Source organism: Lutra lutra, chromosome 1, assembly GCF_902655055.1.
Source record: "Lutra lutra chromosome 1, mLutLut1.2, whole genome shotgun sequence".
NCBI classification, from domain to species: Eukaryota; Metazoa; Chordata; class Mammalia; order Carnivora; family Mustelidae; genus Lutra; species Lutra lutra.
This window is the reverse complement of record NC_062278.1, coordinates 122,359,329-122,377,397: the sequence shown is the minus strand read 5'-3', so window position 1 is coordinate 122,377,397 and position 18,069 is coordinate 122,359,329. Positions and strand designations below refer to the sequence as shown.

Genomic DNA, 18,069 nt, shown 5'->3' with positions numbered 1-18,069 from the left:
TTTGTTTTACCACTATATATTTTTTTTTTAATGTCTCTTTTCAAGGCTCTTTTTTCTTAAAAAAAAAAAAAATACAGGTTCTTTTTCTTTTCTCCCATTCCTAATCGATCACAAATCTTGATTTTCATGGCCAGGAAATCTGATTCTAAAGCTGAGAACGGGGACTCAGGGTCCGCATCTTGGGGAATGGCAGGGAAACAGGATGGGACTTCATAACCCAAGTGACTATATTCCGGAGTCAGAAGAACAACAAAGCCTTTGAGTTGCCTTATTTGGATGCTCGTTTTCACGTGTCACTCATAGTTACTAACCAGGCATTTCAAGGGTAAGAAATTATTTCCCCCACACGATCTTTTTCGACAGTTCCAGGCAAGTAACGAGATAATAAGGAAGGGATCAGAAGGCCCAAGATGGGGTTCTGGCCCTGGCTTGGCCTCTGCTGGACCAGGGAACTTGGAGCAAGATGCTTTCCTTCTCCACGGCCTTGGTCTCCTACCCTTTAAAATGAGGGCTGTAGCCTTGATCATCCCAAGGCTGGTTCCGCTTCCGAGGCTCAACTGCTTAACTCCAGACCCAGTAGAGAAAGAAGAGTCACGGACACAGTCTGGCCTCAGCCTTTCCTCACTCAGAAACTCCACTCAGACCTGGGAGCCCTTAGCCCCCACGTGCCTCCTCCTCTCCCTCCGCTGAATTACGGTGACTTTTTCTCCTCACAGAAGTGGGCCTGCCCCCTCTACCCCAGAGATGCGGCCTCAACTCACCTCCTCGAGGAAGTGTCCCCACATGGACCTCCCGCCACTCCGTCCTCACCGTAGGGCTGACCTGCCAGCACGGACACTGGCTTGTTGCCGCTTGTGAAATACTATGTAGTCATTTTCCTGTGGGTGTGTCTTTTCTCCTCCTGCCCTGTGCCTGGCTTCCCTACTCAGCAAGGCTCTACGTGTAGGGGTCAGGACTGGGGACGGGGTGTGGGGGACAAGCAGGCGAGTAGCCCCTCCTGTCGGCCAAGGACAGGCTGCAAGGTCCCACAGGGCCATCAAGTGCTGCTCCCCATTCTCCTTTCTCTCACTGTTTGCAAATGATGGCTTGACCCCACAAAGCAAATGCCTCCAGAAGGGATTGCAGTCTTGGAGGCAGTTCTGTCAAGGCATGGCTGTCAAGGGAAGGGCTGAGGAGAGGGACTCTGTGTGGCAGTGAGGGGTGGGCGTGACCTACCGTCCACGGTGACTTGGCAGGAGCACTCAGCCTGGCCGGCGCCATTCTTGGCTATGCACTTGTATAAGCCTCTGTCCTCGGGCAGTGCCTTCTCGATGGAGACAGAGCACAGTGAGCCTAGGAAGGAAGAGGGAGAACGGTTGATGGGAGCAGGTACAAGCCCGATACTGGCACCTGGAATGTGGCGGGGGAGGGCTATTCACATGAACAACCTCTGGAAGCCCAGAAGTCAGGGGTCCTGTGGGAACCAACCCTCTCTCCCTCCCAAAGGTAGGGTACTTTTTGCTGATAACCGAGGTCCAATATATTCCTTCCCGGGACCTTCTTCCCGCCTCCCAGAGAGCTCTCTTAGGGAGACATCATGAAAAGGTGCCGAAGAAAAGGGTGGGATCGTGTCTGCCTTGGGAGAGCCTCCCACACAGTAGAAGGAGCAGATAGACCACGAGCCTCAGACTGCAATGCCACCAAGAGAGATGAGCGGTCGCCAGGCACAAGTTTACGGACCCGTGTCAGACAGAGTGGCAGGAGCAAATGCGACACCCAGTTACAGCAATTATTCTGGGAATGCATCTTAGAGATGGGAATTCTGAACAAAGAGGTGGGTGAGGGAAGGCAGGAGTCCCTGTCCAGCAGGGGCACTGACCTGGGGTGGGGGCAGTCTGCTGGGAGGAGAGGGTATCTATAGCCTGGATACCATTCTCAGGAATGGTATGTGAGCTGAGAAGCACAGCCAACCAGGGGCACTGGTCTGAGAGAGGGGCACTCTGGGGTGGCCTCCCTTCAGGACACCGTCTTTCAGTTGCCTCAGAGAGTGGTAGCAAAGCCTTTCTTCCCTCACAGGTCTCACCATGCCCAGCACACTTGTCTTCTGTCCTGGTTGGGGGAAGGACAAGTCAGGCTGGGCAGGCACAGGAAGCAGGGGTCTGGCTACTTCTGTGGGATACCCCCTGGGGGGATTTCCCTCAGGGTGCAGGAAAGTCCAGCTGAGGGCCAGGACCGCTGGGCCAGACAGGAGGGCAGTGGCACCCTAGCTCCTGCCTTCACACACACAAACAAGCCAACAGCATGGCGCTCTGCCCAAAGCTGCCCCTGTTGTCAGGGCAGCAGTCATGACACAAGGAAGAGGACAGAGTCAGGGCCACGTGTAGCCTGCTGCCTGGAGCTACTGGCTTCGGCCACCTCACTTCCTCCATCTCCTACTCCCCCAGCCAGTGGCTTGGCACAAACTCTAGGCCTTGGGTGGGCTGAGCTGTATGAATCCCAGGTATGTATGCGGGGCAGCATGGCCAGAAGGGAGGCCAAAAGGCACCAATCTCAAAAAGTACCCTCACCCCCATTAGGCAGATCCCCAGACTTGACCAACAGATACAAGGATACTCAGAGAACCTCACTGAGGCCAGAAGGGAAAGCAGAGGCATACTAGTTCCCTTTGCTACTTGGCACCTGGGTAGTATCCTCAACAGGAAAATGTCCTACCAACCACCTCCCTCCTACTTACACAGAGCCCATTTCTCAGGAAAGGCCTCCCTACGTTCTCCCACCCAGGGGGACATCGAGTCGCGATCTCTGCTCACTGCCCTTGGGAGACAGACTTTGCTGACGCTGAACCAGAAAGGACTCAGGCTGGATTTTTAGGAAATCCATCATGGGAGTGAGACTGTGAAGCACAGGTATCTGGGTTGGAGGAACTGTCCTCTCTAGAGAGAAGCTTCTACTCATCTAGGAGGGCAGGAGGGTGCTAAGATGATCTCTGGTCCCCGAATTTGAGGCTTAGAGGAAACGTACCCCTCTTGTCACCACCCTTCAGTCTGAGGCTAAGGCTCTGTGAGCAGACACTCCACTCCTAGTGAATATTCTGCTTGAATCCCTGCTGGTCCTTCAGTTTCAGAAACCCCCCTCCACCCGCCCTGGCCCCGGCTTCAACCTTAAGCCCAAATGGCACCAACTGCAGAGACAATGGTGAGCCTGCCAGAAGTCGGGTATTTAGACCACAGCTCTCAGCCCCTCAGCCAGGAACGCAGCAGATCGGGGAGCTCTTCCCGCTGCCCAAAGCCGGGACCCCTGGCCACATGCGTGGGCTGGGGGAGGGGCCCCCAGGCAGGCTAGCCCAGATTGAAAAATCTGGTATTTCCTGTGGGACAGCTTATTCCTGACCTCCAGGAAAAAAACCCTTTCCCAGAGGTTTTTTTTTTTTTTTTTTCTTTTTAGAGAAGCCTCAGCCTGGTGGGGAATTTTGAGAGGGAGGGGAGGGGGATGGGAGCAGGCAGCATAGAATCAGAGATCTGATAAATGGCTCAGCTTGAACTGTCCCTGGGAGAGCCTCTTGGGGGCATAGGGTCTGAAGATCTCCCATCTTGCTCCAAGTGTGTGGGAAGAGGGGTGGGTGGGAGGGGGCAGGGGGGTAAAGGTGGCTCAAAGTCCTGAAGGCTATGCTCTGAGGAGGCCCTCAGTGAGCAGTGCCTCCCCAACCTGGTCCCCTAGGAGGTCTGGACAGCACAACTCAGCTCCAGGTCACCTCCTCAGGGATGGTGCCTTCCCTGTCACCCATAAGCATCCCCAGCCACAGACGGCCCTCTTCTGTGCCCTGAGTTTCCCTTTATCCAAACATGTCTCCCAAGGCCATTGCTGAAATGCATGTCTGTCTCCCCCATTAGTTCTCAGAGGGCAGTGACTGTGTCTATTATGAATGTTTTTCCTGAGCCTGGAATGCAGTCACAGTAAAAAAAAAAAAAGAAAAAAAAAATCTGCCATTTTGAGAACAACCAGGGCACATTTTTTATAGCAGGTGATTTTGGGAGGATCTATGCAAGAGAAAGTCAGGAACATTTAGTCACATATAACCTACCACTGAAAAAGACCATATAGGATTTTTTTTTCTTTTGAGAGAGAGAGAGAGTGTGTGTGTGTGCAAGGACAAGCTAGGGAGAGGAGCAGAGGGAGAGGGAGAAGCAGACTCCCCAATGAGCAGGGAGCCTAATCCCAGGACCCTGAGATCATGACCTGAGCCAAATGTTTAACCAGCTGAGCCCCCCAGGAGCCCTGACCATAGAGTTTCTGAAAGGAAACAATTCCGACCTCAGAGTTCTTCAAGCGGATTATGCAAACACAATACTGCCTTGCACACAGTAGGGGCTGCATAAATCTTAGTGTTCTGCAGAATGAACTTCCATAGGTTTTTAAAAAGTCTTTGCCAGGTCCCACACTAAAGGTGATTAAAAATGAATCATCTGTTGACAACAGCAACAAAAGTGAATTCTCATTAGAGTGGGAGCGATGTTTGCCAGAGAGAGAAGCCTGGCCTGGAGACAGGAAATAGGGCATAAAGATGAAACTGCTTCTCAGGAGCAGCACAGAGCTCCCCTTGGCTCACCATCCCTCCCACTCTTCAGTCAAGGCCAAGGCCAAAGCCTGAGGAGCTCGGATGCAGGGCCCAGAAGGGCCTGGTGCAGTCCCCATGCGGGCCCAGGGGGCAGGCCCAGCCACTGTAAGTGGACACCATCTACCCTGTGGCTCTGGGAATGCAGAGAGGGGAAGGGTATCTCCACGTGCGCCCCCCTCCCCGGTCCCTGCAAATTAGCAGTCCACTCCAGCGGACTCCTGTCACACCTCTTCTGCTCTCCTTGATGCTAAAGGGGGTGGACATGACCATGTTTTGGGGGGCCTGCAGGCTATGAGCCCTATCCAAGGTACAGGGTTCCGAGTAGCCTCGTGAACCTGTAAACTGCGTCCACCAGAAGGAGGTATGTGGCTGCACATGCCAATGGGTGGGGGAAGGGAGCACAGGAGTCTCTCATGGCCAAAGGCTGGTGACAACAGTCTGGCAAGGAGAGCAGAAGAAGTCAGGTTTGTTCTTAGACAAGCTAACAGCACAGGGCAGTGCACTGAAGCAAGAAAGATTCCCAGCCAAGGGGTGGGGGTTGGTGGAGAGGGTGCTGAGGGCAGTGTGAGGACGGGGAGACCCCTTAGCTATCCCCTCCACCTTCCCCTCCAGACCACCTCAAACCACCAGCTGCCTGCCATTGATACCCCTAGAAGCATGACCCCAGTCACCCAGACCCCAGCACGCAGGGGTCCTCCGCTGCTTCCTCTTCTTTATCCGCCCCCTGCTCCCAAGCCAGGCAATAGGTCTCCTAACTCTGTCCTTGCTTCTTGAACTGGTTGTTTCCTATCTGTGCCATGGCTACCTTCTTAGTCCAGTCCCTTTACTCCCCCACCTCTTCAATAGGCTCTTTACTTGTCTTTGGGCACAATCAAAACCCCTAAGCCCCCAGCTTTATGTGCACTGCTCCTCATTCTAAGCTTTTATGTGGCTGCCTAGTGCCTCCAGAATCGAGTTCCTTAGCGCAACCTAGGAGGCTATGGGCCCTGCCTTCCTCTCCAGCCCTCCCATGCTGTGAGCAGGCCCACCTCTGCTGCTGCTGGAGCACCTGCCCGGGAAGCCCACAGGTCTCCTGGAGCCCCCGCCTGGCTCACTCAGCACCAGCCTTTCCTGTGGCCCCAGCACTCAGCTCCCTCTTCTCCTATGCCTCCCAGCTCACCTTCGGCACTTGGCTGGAATAGGTTTATCACTGGGAGTGTGTGTCCCCTCTTTCCAGATCTGTGGAGAGCACATCTACTCACACCTCTCCGCGTGCCCGGCTCCTTGCAGGGGGCCTGCGGAAGAGGTCACGGATAAGGCTTCCAGATGGGCTTTCTCCCTGGGGTCCGGGTCTAACCCAGGCTCTTGAAGACTTGGAGGGTGAGGCTCCGGAGAAGGGATGGACAGAAAACGGGGCTGGTATTTTCAGACAAGGTATTCTCCCTACTGTGGCAAGGTGGACCGGTCCCTGTCAAGGCCTGCGTCCTCCACTACAGTGAAAATACCAGAAACTTGGCAGGCCCAGAGGGCCCCACCAGTCTCCCAACCTCTTCACAACTACTGGCAGGGTTGAGGAGTTGACAGGCGTAAGCAGTTTCCCTGGCTGGACAATGCTGCCAGTGAGCGGGTCCTGAAAGCTCTCTCAGCCGCAATGGTGTGCGGACATCTGACAAAAAGGGGCTAAGAGGTAATAGAGCTTAGTGGTCTGGATGTCAGAACTCAACTGCCTACATTCAGACCCCAGCTCTGTGACACCTAGCTGAGCAGCCTTGGGCAAGACAGTGCACTTCTCTGTGAAACGGGAGGGATGAGATGAGTGAGAAGTGTCAGAGCCTCAGACGGTGTCTGGCGCACAGTGTTCAATTCATGCAAGCTATTCTTGGTTTTCAAAGGAGAATTACAAATATTTAGAATATTTTTTAGGAACTGAATTTGGGGCTGTCTCTCTGCTCCTGGTCCTTCCCATATCCTCTCCTTGTGCTGGCCTTCTTTTAATCATGTCTTCTTCCTCTGATTTGGACCTAAACTGCCCCTTTGAGCTGGTTTCTGTGGGAGGTGATACTGGAATAGCCCTTGAATGCTCAGTGACAGGAGATGCCACAGACTCAAGGCCATGGCTCAGGCGTGTGTTTGAGACCAGGGCTGAGGTCTGCTTCCGTTGCTCAGCTGAGGGGATGGTTTATAAGCAGCTACGAGTGCATCTACAGGCCCCACACATGTCTCACGGCAGCTGCGTGGCTCTGGGCACTGTCCTCAGCTGTCCCAACATCAGTTTCCCTGAAGAGGGTGTAAGCACAGTCCTCCCTCCCACTGTGCATATGTCCCAGGGACGGGCACCTGCCCACCATTCATCCTACCTGGAGAGCACCATGGGGTAACCTGGGAGACGCTCCCAGTCAAAGTCTCAGACTGGTTCTACCAAAGGCTTTCCAACCATGAGGAGCCCACAGGGGTGACAGGGAAAGTGCACCATCCACGGGCCCGGACAGCTCACCCCACTGTAGCAATCCCCCATGCCCACCTGTGTGTGGACCACAGGGAGGCTGAGCTAACAGAGGCAGGGGGAAGCATGGTATGCCTTCTGGAGGACCCTACCAATCTGGAGATATAGCCACATAAGAAAAGTTCTCCTATAAGCACAATAGCAGAAAATAAAGCATCTTCTCTCTCCTGGTCAATTTCCCCTGAATCTTCTAGCACTTAGATCCAAATGCTCAGCTCTTCCTGACTTGCTGTCTGAGTTGCAGAATGAAGACAGAAATTTCATCCTGGGCTGAAAGGGACCGCACTCTCTTCAAATGCTTCCTTTGGGTTTCAGGAGGAAGGAAGGAAGCCTGATGAAGGAGGGGAGGTGGGGGGTGCAGTCAGCAGACAGAAAGAGGAGCAGCATGGTGTGGGGAGTTTCTGACACCTCCGCTGATCCCAATTGCACAGGACCTGTCCACTTGGGCCTCTTCTTACCTGCCGCCCTCCCCCCCTTAAGGGTAAAATGCCACCTCCTGGGGAACTTTGTACCCTGCCCTGTCCAGAACCACCAGTATCAGCCCCTAGCTCAGGCCAGGCTCTGTTCCAGCGCTGGCCACCAGAGTGTGGTGTGGGAAGTCTGCCGGACAGGGAGCTCCCATACAGGCTTGGGATGCTTGGCTGAAACATTTCAAACCAAACTGAAGGTCCAGGGAAAATGCCCCTCTTACCCCCATCTCTTCTCTAGGTATAAACTGGCCCATCTGAGAACTCCGGACCCCAAAAGGCCCCAGATGTCAGCATTTAGTGGCCCCCCCTTCTCCCCACAACCCAAGAATGTGAAATACCAGCAAACAAAAGTCTCATCCAAATTAGGAAGCGAGTGGCTCTGTCCGCCCAGGAGAGTGTGCCGTTGGGGCTGTTTGGGGTTTTGGCTTTCCCCCACAGATCCTTTCAAACCCACAATGTTATCAAGACTTAAGTTGTTGTTGACCCCAAATCACAATCCTGTGCCAACCTGTCACTGTACACCCTCTCTAAACTTAAAATCCCGCTGTGAAAGCAGCTCTCAGCTCTAGCCCTGGGTGGGCTCCGGCCCCCCGGCCCCCTCGTGCCTGCAAACGGAGCCCCCTCCATGTCAGAGCCGTGGAGCTCTAGCTCAGGCCTAGGGCTTCTCTGAGGAGCCACAGCTGGGGCTGCCATGAAGCATCTCACCGGACAGATGCCAAGGCCCAGGCATGTGCCATAGGACCAGACACCCTCCTCTCACTGCCCAGTGATGGAGTGTGTGCCTGAGGGCCCGGAGCAGGGTACCTCTCCTGTCAGGGAGGGGGCACAGAGGCTGGCATTCCAGCCCAGACTCTGGGCTGTGAGCGGCAGTCCACAAGCCCAAAGCTCCAGGAGCCTGCAGTGGACGTGGTACAGAGCCCACTTCTCCCCAGCCCTCGCCCTTGTTACCTTCTTGGGAGAGGATGATGAACTTGGTGGTCTTGAGTGTCTTTCCATTCAGTGTCCAGGTGATGGTGGCTGGGGGGTCAGAGGACACCTGACACTGGAGTAGCAGCTTCTCGCCTTCTGTCACACGGACATCTTGTAGCTTCTCCTTAAAGGTTGGGGCTGTCCCTTGGTTCTCTGACCTGTTTTCATTATCTGTGGCTCCTGCTTGCCCCCTCCTACAGTTCACATCATTCTTAACCTCCTTCTTGAGTTCTTCCTTCCCAGCTGGTTTTGGAGTCTCAGCAGGCTTGGCGTTGCCCATGGGTTTTGGGATCTCAGCAGGCTTGGCGTTGCCTATGGGTTTTGGGGTCTCAGCAGGCTTGGCGTTGCCTATGGGTTTTGGGGTCTCAGCAGGCTTGGCATTGCCCATGGGTTTCGGGGTCTCAGCAGGCTTGGCGTTGCCCATGGGTTTTGGGGTCTCAGCAGGTTTGGCATTGCCCACAGGTTTCGTGGGCTCGGCAGGTTTGGCATTGCCCACAGGTTTTAGGGTTTCAGCAGGCTTGACATTGCCCAAGGGTTTCAGGGACCCTAAAGGCTGGGCATTGCTCACGGCCTTGGGACTTTCTGCTGCCTTGGCATTCAAGGCCTCAGCGCTGTTGCTACCATTCTCTGCTGGTAATTTCTTCTTGCTGCCTAACACCGAGCGGAAATCTGGGGTGGCAGGTTTGGGAGGAGGTGCCTTCTCAGGCACCGGGGTCTTAGGAGTCCCCTTTTTGGCTAGGACCGAGCGGAAGTCGACCTGCTGAGGGCTGTGCACCTTCCTCTCTTCCTCTGACACGGTCTTCGGCTTCACCTGCCGCTGCAGGTTGGCGCGGAAATCCATCTGCTCAGCTGGGATCTCCTTGAGGTCTTCTTCTGAAACGGTCTTGGTACTCACCTTCTTCCCCAGGAGGTCACGGAAGTCCAGCTGTTCCACCTCCTGCTGGCGGATGGCCTCCTCGGTGTGCTGCCGAGTCTCCACGCGCCTCTTCAGCAGCCCCCGCGCGTCCTCGCCGTCTTCCTCCTCCAGCCAACCCTGCCCTCTCGAAGGCCAGCCGGGCCTCAGGGTCCCATAGCAGTCACGGCCACCACCATCAGCACCGGCTCCCGGGCTGCAGAGGCCCTCACAGCTGGCAGGCTCCCTCCCCCTGCAACCAGTGAAGGGAAAAAGGAAAGTAGCAAGAGGAAAAGGGGCCGGGTAAGAAAGAACGTCAGGGGAGAGCAAATCCCTGAGGGAGGGAGGGTAGAGGGGAGGGGGAAGGGGAGGTTGGGGCTGACCAGGCTGTGTTTATAGAAGGGAACATTGGTGAGAGGCTCTTGCTTGCTTACTTGGTTTGTTACATCGGTAATGACTTCAGTAGCCTTATAAGGGTGTGTGCAAAAAAAATAAAATAAAATAATAATTCACCCCCCTCTCCTCCCCTGCTCTCCCTCCCTCATTCCCCTTCCAATCTCTCCCTCTTGGCTCAGCAGCCTCTGCTGGAGGATACAAATAATCTGGGGCTGCTGGGCTGGGCCTGCAGGGGCCAAGAGGAAAGCGGAGGGGGTAGATGGCCTGGGGGCCTGGCCGGGCACCTCCTGGGGGCACTCACCACAGGGGGGCTCTGGTGGGGTTGCTCTGTAACATCAGTGACACCTGGCAACTGCATTCGCCAACCCGGTTCCTGAAGGATTTGAGAGATGGATATATATCAAGAGGCTCTGGGGCCAAGGGCCTGCTCAGCCCAGGGCTGCGAGGAGGGTGGGTCAGGCAGGAACTTGGCCAGAGGCTGGCCGGTTTACTCCAGGAAAGAGGGGGCCATGGGCTTAGCTGTGACCCCAAATACCCAAACAAGACCTCGATCTAGGGCAGGCCTTGTCCCTCTTTGGTCACCCTCCTCCCCACCCCAGCTCTTGTATAAAAAGGAAAAAAAAAACAACCTTCTGAACAACAGCTTAGATGGACATGCAGAAGCAGGAATAGTTTTCTCTAAGTATATTACAAAAATAATCCAATCACTCAATTTAAATACAATCATTCAACACTGAAGTCTACACCTGCCAGGGTGTGACGGGGCTGCTGGTCTAGTCCCTGCAGCCCTGTGTGGTGACCTGAGTCTGACTCCACACTCCCTCAACACAGAGGTGGATCTGTCCTCTCTGCACAGGGTCTCCCCCGCCAACTGCTCCTTCCCCTGCTCAAGTGAAAACACTCTTCCATCCCTCCCCATCAGCTAAAAACCAAACAGATGTCTTCCTGCAGGGATGACCCTTTCTCTCCTTCCTTCAGGTGGGGAGGACTGTGGAGTCTTCAACCCACTGTTAAAAGTTAGTGTCCCTGTGGTGTGGCTAACTGAAGCTCCTCTGCTCCTGCTCCTGCTTGCACGCGCTGCTAGGACTTAGAGCCCTCCCACCCTGCATGGCTGCCATCTGCTGGAGGTTCTGAGCTCTGACCAGCCAAGGTTGTCCAGGCAGGGGGAAAGTTGGGGGTGGTGGGTAGCACTGAGAGCCAGAGGCAACTCTTTATGGTGATAACCTCCCATTAGAGACAGGGCCCTCCACCTTTCGTTTTTGTGCCTAAAATGCACCAGTGACGTATGGAGCACCATTCTGTCCATTTTAAAGGTTCAGGAAGGAGACTCAGGAGTTTCTCTGAGGCTGTGCTGGGGCTCCCAGGTTCTCCTACTCATTCCCCACTGTGTAACCATCTTACTGGCACTGTGGGGGCCAGCACGTGCCTCAGATCCTACCACAGATGAGCCAAGTTCTGCAACAGGTGCCTTACATAATCTGTCTCATTGCATCTCATGACATCTCTGGGAAGCCAGCACTGGTTTTATAAGGAAAACAAGGCTTCTAAAGGTTAAGTCATTGGCCTCAGCTCACAGAGCCAACCAGCAGGAAAAGGGATTGACACCCAGGTCTCCCTGAATCCTGGAGCTGTAACCTTCCCCCCTCCGCCCTGCAGGGCTCGTCAGTACCAGTCTGCTGTGGGGTGTGTAATGTGTGTGCATGTGTGTGTGAGCGCGCATGCCTCTGTGTGGACGCGGCGCGGCCATCAACAGCACACATGGATACGTACAGATACGGGGCCTTATCTGCTGGCCTACTGCACCTGCAGGGACGCATCTGGGAACATGTGCACAGGCACTGTCATCCCTCCACGGACAGCCCCCCCAAGCATGTGTTTACACAGCCCTGGCTGATGTATGTGGCTCTCTACCTTGCCTGGCCTGGCCTCCCTCCCTGTGGAAGGCGAGGTCCAGATCACCCACTGGCAGCCCCCGACACAGCAGATGACTTGCAGGGGATCTGGGCTGGGGGGGTTGCCGCTCATTCCCAGGCAGGGAGACCCATCTGAAACAAGAAGTTGATCTGTGTTGTCCTCCAACCCTCCTCTTATCTGTTGGGGTCCCCTCCTGGCCACCTTTGTCAAAGCTCAGGCTCTCAGGGGGCATCGATTCAAGGTTCAGGGAGCCTCAAGGTCTGGACAGTTGCAAGGGGCCCGCGGCTGCTCCTTTGCTCAGCAAACAGAGGTCAGGTGCCTCCTTGGTTCCAGGCCCTGGGAAGGCTAAGAGGCCCTCAGAACATCCTGAGCACCTGGCACAGAAGGTTCACGGGGCTTTGGGTCAACTTGTAGAATAAACACAGAAGGTCATTTGTGGGTGAGGCCCAGCTCCCTGGCACCCCACTTCTGCCAGGCCGCTGGCCAGTATGAGGCCGTTCATTCCCTGCTTTTCTTTCCAACACAGGGTGTGGGGCCCACGATTGGTGAGAAGCAGAAGGCCAGGAGGCCAACGGCCGAGTTTTCCCCGCTTGTGCTCTCCAACATTGCCCCAGCTGAGCTTCCTCCTGCCACAGGTACGACACAGCCGGATGTAAAAATCAGGAGCAGACGCCAACCAGATGGCCACGCTTTACCCCAGCCGAACCCGCCAGAGGCTTTAAATGGTGGGGCAGCCCGTCCCCTGAGCCGGAGTGAGCTCTAGCTCCTCATGGGGAAGCAGGAGAGGGCTTCTGTTGCTGTCCACTGCCCGCCCTTAAGGAGGGAGCACAGGTGGCTTGCTGTTTGACCCATCTCCAGGCCTAAGCCTGTGGCACCTGGGGAAGTCTGAGAGGCAGAGAGAGGTGGAGAACTTGGGATACCATGGCTGGCCCACTAAGGTAGGGTCACCATTTCTGCAGCCATAAACTTAAATCTCTGTTGGGCCTTTAAGACAAATCATGGGTTCAAACAGGGTCTACCGAGGTCAGAAAGGCCTTTGACCTGGGACCCACATACCAGATAATCTAGCCAGCCAAACAGCCTCTTGAGACCATCTTTGGGATCTGTATCAAAATATTCAGTTACCAAGTAAGGCCCAGGGCTGAGGATGAGGCCCCATGCCCAGCCCAGGTGCTGCCAGAGAGAATATATGGGGCCAAGACCCCAGGGGCTGTACCTTTTGCAAAGTAACAAAACCCTTTCCACTCCTGCCTCCCAAATCCTGAATGAGAAGCCCACTCTTTTGTTACAAAGCCTTGGACCCTGTCCCGCTCTGAATCACCCTCCCTGGAATGGGTTTTACACGTAAAATTAAAGAACTAATTTCCTGGCAAGTCTCAATCTTTCAAATATTTCAGCTGAATTTGGAACTGACTTTTTGACATTTCCTCTTTTAGTTCAGGAGACAAGCGTTAAGGCAGGGGAGGCAGAAACCATCCAGCCACAGCTGTAGCAGGGACAGATAGGATCCCCCCCCCTTTTCCTCCCAGCTATCTGGTCTCCCTCCTTGAAAGGCATTCTGTCCTGGGTCTAGGGCTGATTTCTGTCAGGATGAGAAAAGCTGGAGGGGAATGGGGCCCTTGGCAGACCTGGCACATATTCCCCAGGAGAACTTTCCCCTGACTTACTCCTCAGCTGAGGACAGAGCCAAGGCCATGGCAACAGCAACCCCAAGGAACGAAGAGGCTGGACGTTGGGGAGAGGAGAGGGGCAAGGACTGAGTGAATGGGGACTCCAGGGCAACCTCCTGGGTTCCCCAAGTTCCCATGCACTTCGGAGAAAAAAGGAAAGGGAGAGAATCTGATTAAAACGATGAGGGTTCCAGTCTGGGCTCTGTGACTTGCTTTTGGGCGGCCATGAGCAAATCCATGACCCTGAGACCTTGGTTCCCCCCATCATTAAACGATGAGTCGGCTAGATAACTTCTGAAGTCCCTTCCAGCTGGGACAGCGTAAGTTTTATGACTGTCCCCAGCTGGGCCCAGACAGTCTGCCTGCCGACCTCCCAGTGCAACCCTCCACTCTGGCCTGGCAGACTTCCCACAGCCCTTGCTTTGCTCTTCCCTACCCTTTCTGGCTCAGAGCTTCAACGTGCCCTTGACAGCCAAGCCTTTACTCATTTGCTGAACCTCTGCCTATTGTCCTCAAAATCCCACAAGGAGCTTCTCTCTTCTAGGATGTTTGGCTTAAATAATGTGATTATTGTCCCGTAGCACTACTCCTTCCATGGAGACAAGCTCCAGACTCATGTGTCATCCCTTTCTACCATTTGTACTGGCCTAGGTGAGGAAGAGTGTGTCTCTTCTCTATTCTGAAGGCAGATGTGCCTTCCCAATACTAACTGGTTTGGGTGTAAGGCAAAGGCTGCTGGTGTGTTCTGGGCACACTGCTGATGGTAGCAGGATGACCAGCCAGTCCACAAACCATCTCCACAGCAGACTACATACACGGCATTAGCTCAGCTGAGATTTGCCAAGCCTTACCCAGCTAGGCAGAACTTCCTAGTACATCTAAAGAAATGATAAATGACAACTTTTTTTTATAAATCCACTAAATATTCGAGTATTTTGTTATGCATCAAAAGCTAACTGATACAAGCATAAAGCGCATACCCAGAAAGGACCCAAGTGGCGGGCCACACCCTGGGTTTTGTCATGATTATAGGAACAGGGCTCAATCATGGCAGTAGCTTTTACATGGCACGTAGCTCAGAGCCTCGAACACGATGTGCTGAGTACAGGGAAATGATTTATCCAGAGGAGCAAGCCCCTTGCAAAGGGGCCAGGCACCTGAGCCAGGGCAGCTCCAAACAGCTTTGTCATGGGGCACCACATCCTGTTTGCAGGGTCAAGGTCAGACGAGCACTCTTCAGTGCTTACAGCAACCCGAAGGGCTGGCGCTCTGTCTCTGTCAACCCAGGGCTGGCATGGGATTTTAAGAGTTAGAGCATTTTCAAGGTAGAAGAACATTTCTGGATCACTTTCATTTAACAAACAGTGAAGGCTGACTCTGGGCAGTCACTGTTCTAGGCACTGGGAACAAAGCAGTGTATCTTCATGGAGCTTACCTTCCCATATAATCTAGAAAACCTTAAACAGGAAGTGGGTGGGGGGAGGAATGGGCATAGTTAACCTCCCTATAGTGGTTTTAAATGTCTACAAATTCTTTGATACTACCCTCTCCAAGAGATGGCACCTAATGCTTAATGACTTACTTCTAGCAAAAAGAATACACAGAAGTAATAATGTGTGACCTCTAAGGGGAAATCACAAAAGACATTGCAGATTGTAGCTTATTCCCTCCCATGTCACGAGCTCTGTGGAAGCCAGTTGCCATGTCATGAAGTCATTCAAGCTGCTCTAGGGAGAGGTCCACACGGCAAGGAGCTCCGGCCTCAAGCCAACAGTCCTATGAGGGAGCCATCTTAAAAGTGGACCCTCCAGCTTCAGTCACATGTTCAGAGACTACAGTCCCTACCAACAACTTCCCTGTAAAAATCATTCAGCAAAGCTACGTCCAAGTCCCAACCCATTGAAACTGCGAGACGATAACTATCATTTTAAGCTGCTTGGTTTTAGGGTAATTTGTTACACAGCAATAGGTAACTAATACATTCCCTCAATCCTACAGCTTTCCCGATTTTAATCCATTCTTCCCTCTTTCAAATTCTCCACACACCAGTTGGAGTTTCATGTTTTATGACTGTCCCCAGCTGGGCTCTATATAGACAGTCTACCTGCCGGCAGGAAGACTGTCCATATAGGGGAACAAAAGCCAGGATGGAGTAAGACAGGGGACTCTGGGGAACTGAGCTCAGGATCTCAGTCAACACCTTTGCGTTAAAGCAGGAGAAATGAAAACTTGTTGGCAGCACTGGGCTTGCCCTTTCTTTCCCTTGAAGCCCAGCCCCACATTACTTTTGGGTTTCCACTGGCTTCCTAATCCCGGGTGGGAACTTTGACAGGAGGGAGGAATGTGGGGGGGTAGTGGGGAGGCTGGACGGACTCGCGGACTCACTTGAGCAGGATCTTGTATTGGCCGGCATGCCAAGGCTGCACGTTCTTTAGAACCAGCGTGAACACGCCCTCATTCTGTAGCACCTCGAAGTGGCCAGTGTCTTCGGAGAGGGCTTTGCCGTCTCGCAGCCAGTGCACAGTGGGGAAGGGGTCCCCAGCGATGGCACAGGAGATGAGGACATTCTGGCCCAGGGAGGCTGTCACTGAGCGAGGCCTGCTGATGAACCAGGGCTGGGTACCATCCTGAGGCTCTGGAAGTCGGCAAAGGGTTGAATTAGAGAGGAAAGGCTTTCAGCAGACAGGGTCCACTGGGCTCTCCCAGCCGGTAAGGGTCAAAGACTGCACATTACCCAAATAACAGCTGGTCCAGAAATCACTTTTATTGGATATACAGTTACAGCACATTGTTCTCATGGCAAATCTATCTTGCTTATGTTCTCTGAGGATAACGCTGACAAGACGGTATTGTATATCTGAAGCCAGGGGAGGTAGCCTAGCTCACCAGACTAGGGACAATTGATCTACAATGAGACATGCATAATTTTTTTTTTAAAGATTTTATTTATTTATTTGACAGATGGAGATTACAAGTAGGCAGAGAGGCAGGCAGAGAGAGAGGGGGGAAGCAGACTCCCTGCTGAGCAGAGAGCCTGATGCGGGACTCGATTCCAGGACCCTGAGATCATGACCTGAGCCGAAGGCAGAGGCTTAACCCACTGAGCCACCCAGGCGCCCCAAACGTGCATAATTTTGAGTTGACGTTTGCTTTATGTATCCTTTCCTGGTCTCTCTTCTTAAATACAGGTTCTCTAAAGGCAAGGACCCCAAGGGGCCACAGCTTGCCTCAAAAGCTATCACTGTGCTAATGTAACATTGTATGCTAATGATATTTCGATAAAGGGGGGAAATAAAGCTCTCACTCCCTAATTGTTAAGTATATTATAAGATTTCTCTCCTAGCACTCTATGCAGCTTGTCACCAATGACCCAGAGAGGGCAAAGACTTCAGAAGGCTCCAGGGCACAGCGGTGCTACTCAGCCAGAGCCTGAGATGGAGCTGGGGAGCTGGCCTTGTGGGCTGGAATGGGACCAGAGGAGCACAGGGGCCGTGGGGGAAACCAAGTAAGCTCACTGGTTACCTTACCTCCAGGGTGCTTTTGGGCGGCCTGGCCTGCTACGGCAGCACCACGGCTTTCCCGCCCCCACCTGCACCCACCCCCAACAGCCCCGCAGCCTCACCTTGCACCATGAGCACCGCCTGGGTGCGGACCTCTCCGGCACTGTTCCAGGCTTCACAGGTGTATGTGCCCGTGTCCTCTGGGAATACTTCCTGGATACAAAGGCTGTGCTGAGTGCCTCTCTGCTCAAAGTGGAAGTCCTCCGACTCCTGGATCTCATTTCCATCGTGAAGCCAGACGACCTCAGGGGGTGGGTTCCCTGGAGGGGAGACAGGGCAGGCAGACCCGGCAGGAGGTGGGTTCCCTGGGACACGGGACAACTTTGCCTTTAATAGTGTGACGCTGTACTAAATACAAACCTCTCTATGCCTCAGTTTCCCCAACCGCAAAACAGTCTAACCCTATCTTCTTCATAGGTTTGTTGGGAGGATTGAATAAAAGAATACAATCCCCCAGAACTGCCCACTAGAATAGCAGATTAGAGGGATGCCTGGGTGGCTCAGTTGGTTAAATGTCCAACTCTTGATTTTTGGTTCAGGTCAGGATCTCAGGGTTGTGGGATTAAGCCCTACATCAGGCTCTATGCTAAGTGCGAGTCTGCTTGAAATTCCTTCTCTCCCTCACCCTCTGCTCCACCAACCTAAATAAATAAATAAATAAAACCTTTCACAGATCAGAAGAGCATCTGGCACAAGGAAAGTGCTCAATGCATATTCATGATAATTATTTAACAGCAGATTTGCGGAAACCAGAAAGGATGGGAAGTGAAAAAATATCAGAACTCAAGCTGCTCGGGAACACGGTAACTGGCTCTCTGGGTGTGAAGTGCAAACGTTCCCTGCTCTGCCCTGCCCCACACAGCACACACACACATCCAGGCAATGCCACGGCGACCTCGTTGTCCCTTCTCTGTCAATTGTCACCAGGAGGAAAAGTCACTTAGCATCTCATTTTGCCACCATACAAAGGTTGCGTCTGAGGGTGGTCATGGGCGCCAGCTCGCCCAAGTTTGCAAACACAGCTCAGGGTGGAGAGCGTTTTCAGGTTTTATCCGTCTGCTCTCCTGGGTAGATTCTAGCAGTTTGGGGGTGGGGGACATAAAACAATGGCCACCTGAGAGA

The 18,069-nt window shown here is 53.5% G+C and overlaps 1 protein-coding gene across 4 annotated transcripts in view; it reads right to left on the bottom strand.

Moving 5' to 3' along the window:
• MYLK (myosin light chain kinase) overlaps positions 1 to 18,069 on the bottom strand; it is a 202,616-nt gene that overhangs the window by 72,970 nt on the left and 111,577 nt on the right. For all 4 annotated transcript variants that reach the window (XM_047735204.1, XM_047735185.1, XM_047735196.1 and 1 more), the window contains exons 13-17: positions 17,010 to 17,207; positions 15,773 to 16,022; positions 10,105 to 10,176; positions 8,495 to 9,660; positions 1,216 to 1,332 (exon numbers count right to left, since the gene is read on the bottom strand). In XM_047735204.1, coding sequence (XP_047591160.1) covers positions 1,216 to 1,332; positions 8,495 to 9,660; positions 10,105 to 10,176; positions 15,773 to 16,022; positions 17,010 to 17,207 — 1,803 coding nt within the window. The remainder of the gene's footprint in view (positions 1 to 1,215; positions 1,333 to 8,494; positions 9,661 to 10,104; positions 10,177 to 15,772; positions 16,023 to 17,009; positions 17,208 to 18,069) is intronic.